The sequence below is a fragment of the Augochlora pura genome, chromosome 5 (assembly GCF_028453695.1).
Source record: "Augochlora pura isolate Apur16 chromosome 5, APUR_v2.2.1, whole genome shotgun sequence".
Taxonomy (NCBI): Eukaryota; Metazoa; Arthropoda; class Insecta; order Hymenoptera; family Halictidae; genus Augochlora; species Augochlora pura.
Window position 1 is genome coordinate 10,817,391 of NC_135776.1, and position 7,284 is coordinate 10,824,674.

Consider the following 7,284-nt stretch of genomic DNA (forward strand, 5'->3'; position numbering starts at 1 on the left):
TAGTCGTTATACAGCCAAAACGATGGTGATCCACGTGGTACTCTTATGCGGCCTAGCAACATTAGCTGTCGCTTTCTACTATTACCTAATCTGGAATTACGATTTTTGGAAAAAATGTGGCTTGCCCGGACCAACACCTCAACTAATTTTCGGTACTCAAAAGGATTTAATTCTTGCAAGAAAAAGCGTGACGCAGATAATGGAGGATACCTATAGAAAATATAAAAATCTACCAGCTGTTGGTTTGTACCACGGCAGAATGCCTGTTCTATATCTGCGGGATCCAGAGCTTATAAAGATCGTCTTGATAAAAGATTTTTCCAAATTCATGGATCGCCCACATAAAACTCATGGAAGGGTATGTAGGGCAACAAAGAAAAATAAACGAATACCATAAATTGCCATGGATGTATAACAAAATATTAGCTAGTGAGTTAAGGAACAAGATGCATACAATTTAATTTGATGTGATTTTTTTTTTAAATTTTTTCTAAAATTCCAACTTTTGTCCAATTTCTCTTTCCTCTTTCAAATTCATAGCAATGTTGTAGCATTAAAGCAACTTACGATGAGGACACGTGTATATGGGAATCAAAACCTCGCCATTAATAGCGTTGTTAAACAAATACTCGTTCATTTGCGTTCTGATAAAAAAATAGACTATTCCGAATTCTAAAACTGCTGAACACAAATTCCCCTTTAATCAATATTCAATCAATGTACAGTAGTCATAACTACAACTACATGAGATAATGTCAAATAAGATGTGACATTGGTCCAATTCTTGTTTATGGAATTTTGGTAAATATAGTGATATAAAATAGTTCCAGCAGTCAACATTAGTAAACAGCGCGAATAGAATTGAATTCATCTTACGAAAATAAAGAAATGTCCTTGCGGGGTCAATTTCTTCATCTAAATTACTACAACCAAATAACTTACTGTTACACATCAATATCGTACTCAACTGCTCCTTACAATATTCTGAGTCTAAAGAAAGAGTCTGCAAGACTACCGACGACGTACTCCAGCAGACGTAGGACGGAACGCTCTTCTTCTTTTTCATTATATTAAAGCCCCATGCATTTTATACTGAAATTAAATAAATAAAATTGGAAAGGAATATTTGGAATTGTGTTCAACATTCGCATATACTATACATTAACAATTTGGCACCGCAAGATTGTACACAATAAAATTCTTTCCTGAAATGTTCACAGACAGAACCCATTACTTTAAACTTGTTTAATCTGGAGTCGGCGACATGGAAAATACTAAGAGCGAAGCAAGTTCCACTGTTTACGACAAAAAAATTGAAAGACATGTTCAATATAATGCTGGATTGCTCCAAGAAGTTAGAAGAACATTTGGAACATACGGTCTCAAAAAATCAAGTAATTGAAGTTCGTGAGATGGCTGCGAAATACGCGACTGACGTGATCAGCAGCTGCATATTCGGAATTGACACAAACACTATATATTCGGACGACAACGTGTTCTTTCGTATAAGCAAACGAGTCTACGACAAAGACTTTGAGATGACAATGCGATTTAGGCTGAGAGTGTTTCTACCAAAATTTTACGATTTACTTGGATTCGTTTGGCCGGAAAGAAGGTTCGCCTCCTTCTTCACAAAGCTTGTTACAGACATGATAAACTATAGGAAAAAGAACAACGTCTATAGATCTGACTTCCTTCAACATTTCATGGAAATTAAGGAGTCTTTGAAAAATCAGAGCGAAATCGGTAAGTTCTGCAGAAAAATATACTTGCAAAATTAATATATGACGTGTGTAGTTTCATGGAAATACGAGGGTAAACCCAAAATTATCTGTAACCTGACTGTAGAATTTGTTTGAATCACCTTTCGGAAAATACAAATGATTATTCTCCGATATAATGGCTAATTTTACAATACACTTTGTGAGTATATTAACAAACTTTCTTATTCCAACATTGATAAATGTTATTGCTGACCTCCGAACCACGAATGGTCTGCACTGCTAGATTAGCCGTGAATACACAGGGTGATCCGTAATTATACATACTCCGGGAAATGGGGGGTTCCTGAAGCCATTTCTTTAAGGAAAAGGTTACTTGAAATGGCCTCAGGAACCCCCCATTTCTCGGAGTATGTATAATAACGGATCAGCCTGTATAACACTAATTTCGCGCCACTGGACTATCGCTACTTTATTTCTCTGAAAAAATCTTTACGATAACGAAAATTTACACCTGACGAAGAGTAGAAAAGAAGTGGTGCCTCGTGGCTCGATGTTTGGAAAAAGGATATTTTTATAACAGAAAATGCCAGTAATAACAATGATGAGTGATATTTAAACAAAACAATGCTATCAACTTAGTAGTTTCTCCTTATAAGTTCGCAGTCAGAATCCGGGCTGGTTCGATTATAAGTTCGAGTCTGCTTAACCACTTCGGTACGGCGCGCATCGGCCACGAAATTGTGCCCACAGCCGGCACTCACCATTCGCATGCTACTTCGTGCATCGACAGTGAATCCGTTTTGCTCTTTTACAGATCTTTGACGAGAAAAGCTTATTTATGTGTATTTCTGGACGTAAACACTGCAATTGTAGAGATAAGGCAAAAGTTCTTGGCAGTCGACTATAGTCGACTATAGTCGATGCTCGGCCGTGTGCGTTCATATCACGGCCGTCGACTATAGTCGACACTCGGCTGTGCGTGTTCATCTGTGGCCGTCGACTATAGTCGACGCTCGTACCGAAGTGGTTAAAAGTGTTGCTCTTACTTAACTGGTAAAAGTTCAGAATCAATTTAAACCTGACAATTTCTATTTAACACATTTGACGCCCAGCGTGAATCGGTCAAGATTGTTATCGGGCCCAAATCCGATAATCGGAACGCGTAGGATAACGTTATATTTTATATATTAAATATAAATTAACATATAATAAATATAATAGTGTGTAAATTTTTAATATTTTATTTCGTATATTTTATATTTGCCGGTGCTTATTCCATTGAATTCCTGTGTTACGAATGGGATTTTCATAAATTAAATAAATAAAATAAATAAAATCGTATTTAACTTGAACAAGAAGGGCGTCACCCATAGTTGAGTGACGGGACCCCTACAGAAGCATACCTGTTACCCAGATATGGGCGACGCGGCGACGAACATGTTAAAGTTTCAATTATGGCCAGTATTACCAGGGAAAAGATGGCGAAGTGATATGTCCCAAAAGCTGACACACGCATCGCCATGCAACTGTTACGTATTCCCTTCATTATATCAACTTCAGTTTGATAATGATTGCGGGACATGGAGCACGGGAAGGGCACAAACATCCTTCTCGCGCTATTAATAGCTTGGCAACACACTTACGATAAACCACTAATATGAAATGATCGTTTTTCCAGAGTTCACGGACAAAATGATTATGGCTCAAACTGCCGCGTACTTTGGGAGCGGTTTGGATACAGTTTCCCAAACTATAAACTGGGCTTTTCTTGAGTTAGCACAGAACACCGACATTCAAGATAAGTTACGTCAAGAAATTAAGGAATATATGAAAAAATACAACGGTGAAATCACCTATGAAATTGTAAAAGAGATGCCGTACATGGATAAAGTGTTTAAAGGTAAATATGAATATGTTATGCACTGGCGGGGAAGGAAGGGGAGGGGGGGGGGGGGAGAGAGGTTAAAAATATTCATACACTTAAGATGTAGAAATAAATGAAAGCAACAATATTTTCTGTATTATTAACTATATTCAAGCATATGTAGCTACATATAACGCGCCTAATAGCAAATGTGTGAAAAAACGAAACAGAAGTTGGTGACGACTCACCTAATATGATCATCTTGAATATCTCGTTTATAGTTTACAATTGGGAAAAATGTCAAAGACAAACATTATTTTGTTTGAAAAGGCAATTACTGGGATGGTATATAAATATGTCTCAATGCTATATTTTTCGGTAACGTAATACTTACGTATATTATCTCAGATAATGTAAGAGGAGGAGCGACGAAGTCCATAAATTAGCTCGAATCCCATACAGTTTTAACTCACCTGAATAAAATTTTAGATCTGTTTCTTTTACATCTAATAGAATACTGACGGTACATAGAAAGGAATTGATTAAATAATAGACATTATACGTATAATGTATAAGCTAGTAAAACTATCGATAAGCTTAATATACACAACAATTTTATCGTTTCTGCAGAAACACTAAGGAAATATCCAGTAGGGCCGTTAGTAAATCGATAAGCAACTTCTGATTACTATTTCGAAAGTTTGAAACTCACTATACCAAAATCAACCGAGGTATGGATTCCAACATACGATCTGCACAGGGATTGTGACATTTATCCAAATCCAACAAAATTCGATCCTGAAAGATTCAGCAAAGAAGCTGTAGCAGCTCGAAGTCCTATGCACTATCTACCTTTCGGCCTCGGACCAAGACATTGCATTGGTATGTTTCTGAATATTGCAACTACATTTCTAGAAAAATGTCTGCTTGCTGCGGCTCCATTAAAAGGAAACACGCGATTCAATTAAACAAACTAAAAATACGTATTAACGCTATTCTGTCCGGCTTCGCCACAGTGGTGTAATGCCCAAAGTATCGCTTTACAGTTGACGTATATGTAATAAGACAAAGAAATTTTACATATTATTTACATATGTATATGTTCAAATTTCATGAAAATAGGTGGACAGAATTGAAAACTCATGAGAACTAACGATGAGATTAGTAAAACTTGACAATTTATAATTTCTCGACAATTTTTCCCGATAAGCGTTATCCAATCTTTCCCCTAAGTGTTAATAATATTACAACTACAGCAAAACCTTAGTTATGCGAACAAATAAGCAAAACATGAACGTACAGATATAATAAAATAATAAAATACTTGGATACAGGGTTAAATTAAATCTTTGATCTATATATAGATATAACGGATGTGGAAAGTATTCGTACACCTTTTAATACGAAATAACATTTTTATAGACTTACCAAATAATCTAAAATTTATTGAAATGTGAGAGAAATTAGTTTATTAGACCTTGGCTAAGATATTATTTTAAAAAATTGCAAATTGTTGGCATGACAATAGAGTTCCGTACGGACACTTTTTCAACGTTTTATAAAGTCTATCTTCGTACGTTGCACTATTGGCTCATTCACAATTAACAAATGCTCATATTGAAACAATTAAGAAATGATGATTTTTCAACTTTTTTAAAATATACTCATTCTTAAAAGCAAAAGTTGTGTTTGGAAATTCTTTTTTAGGACGATACTGTTTCAGAATACTGTTTAGTATTTGTTCAAAAATAAATTAAATGCTCAGTGTCCAGACATGTGAAACTACAGAGTCATTCAAATTAAGTGTCATATCTTTCAATAGATGACACTGCTGAACGGTTCGATTACTATTTGCCATATTTCACAGTCGTCATCATTAATTATAAACAAATCATCATGGAACGCTACCGCCTGCAACATCATGAGCAAATTGTTTGAAATTATTATAAACATTCAAGTTCTGTTCAAATTTGTTAAGTGTAATTTAAAATAATATACTACGATAACATTATTTACCTTGATGATTTCATAAAATTAACAAAATATTTGCAGTTACTGCCGCAAAGCATTATCCATTTCGCTATCTAGAAATTACCTTTCAGGAAGTAGATATTTATTGTTCAAATACGTTTTCAACAGGAGCCCGTCTCGCTATTTTTAAAGTGAAACTCTGTCTGCTGAAAATAATTCAACGCTACAAACTGGACGTCTGTGAACAAACTAAATTTCCAATCGAATATGATCCCGGCTCGATTCACTTGGCGTATATGGGACCACTATACTTAAAGTTTACAGAAATTAAATAAGGATACGATAGCAATAAAAAGTGATATACTATTTTGGTACATAAATAAATTAAAATATGTTAAAATAAATTATATTCATTATATTATGATTAAATTCTGTTTTTGAATTATTACTTCCAATATCTATCTTCTGGATTGAACTTGTGATTTATCTTATGGGTTTACAAGTGATTCAGTTTAAGTTAGTGATTGTAACAGCCTCTATGAATAAGAACAACGCTTTTGTGGAGTATTAGATTACAGATTTTACGTTTTTATAGCAGAAGTGTGTAGGTGAAAACAAAATGCAGAACAGTAGAAATATTAAAGGAATTGTAGAATATTATTATAGTATTCATATTTCATTGAAATCGTTGAAACAAGAAATACATTTTCATTCTACCTCGACTTTCTACAATCGATACAAATTATTCTCCATAAAAATCCGCAGCCTAGTTATTAAATTGGTGAAATAAGAAAGTATATACGATGGTTGTCTTTACGCGAGACCGAAGCTATTTGAGCTTATACTCGCGATGTTGAGACAACGGTAATACGACTACGAAGGGTTGTAAGCCTGGTCAAATGCCGCGTGGGGGTTGAGGACCACTTCTTGACTATCTGTCGACCGTAAGTAATTTTAATATTTGATTTAGTTAAGGTGCACATAGGAACAACATAAAATTAAAGACTGGAGAGCTAACACTCATATTATAACTAATCATAATTTTCAGTTTACTAAGTATTTTTGTAAAACAGTAATGATTAAAGAATGTTGTAAACAAAAAAAGATATTAATTCCTTGTTTGCGTAGAATAAAAAGCTGCAAATAAAAATGTAGGTGTCGCGATCAATGATAAAAAATAAATAAAACAGTTGTATTCTTTCATATTTGCAGAATTGGCGTTCTAATTGAAATTGCATAATATGCCCGTAGTCTTCAAAGAACAATAATTTATTTCAATAACATATCATACAACTTATTATACAAATGCGTTAATTACTGTAATACTTACATTATCGCCTTATGTAAAGATATCTCATTTCGATCCTGGAAAATTTACTAAATTGTATCTTTTATAATCAATAGCGAATTGAACTGAACCCAAAATGATCGATTTTGCATACTTGTACAGCCATCTAGTGGTTCTATGTTACACGTACTGCCATCTATGGCACCGCTCATTAAACTACGGCTGTGAACTGGGTACGTATTCATAACACAACGCGTTAATCTGTCGAAACGCTGGTAATTTGTCCACCTACGCTATAAACAATTAAAATTTACGCTAAGTAAAAAAATATACGCTTTAGTATAAAAAGTAAAAATTTACTTACTCATGATGGTACTAGGAAAAGCACAGAACATTAACTGAACAATCTTTTCATAGCAACATGTTCAAATCTCTGT

General features: G+C 34.4%; 1 protein-coding gene across 1 annotated transcript; it reads left to right on the top strand.

The window, feature by feature from the left end:
* Positions 1 to 259: 259 nt before the first annotated feature.
* LOC144470020 (cytochrome P450 6a2-like) lies at positions 260 to 5,894 on the top strand. The gene is given in 5 exon segments (XM_078180794.1): positions 260 to 358; positions 1,221 to 1,746; positions 3,403 to 3,624; positions 4,219 to 4,470; positions 5,728 to 5,894. Coding segments are annotated over 5 exon segments (1,266 nt in total).
* The last annotated feature ends 1,390 nt before the right edge of the window (positions 5,895 to 7,284 follow it).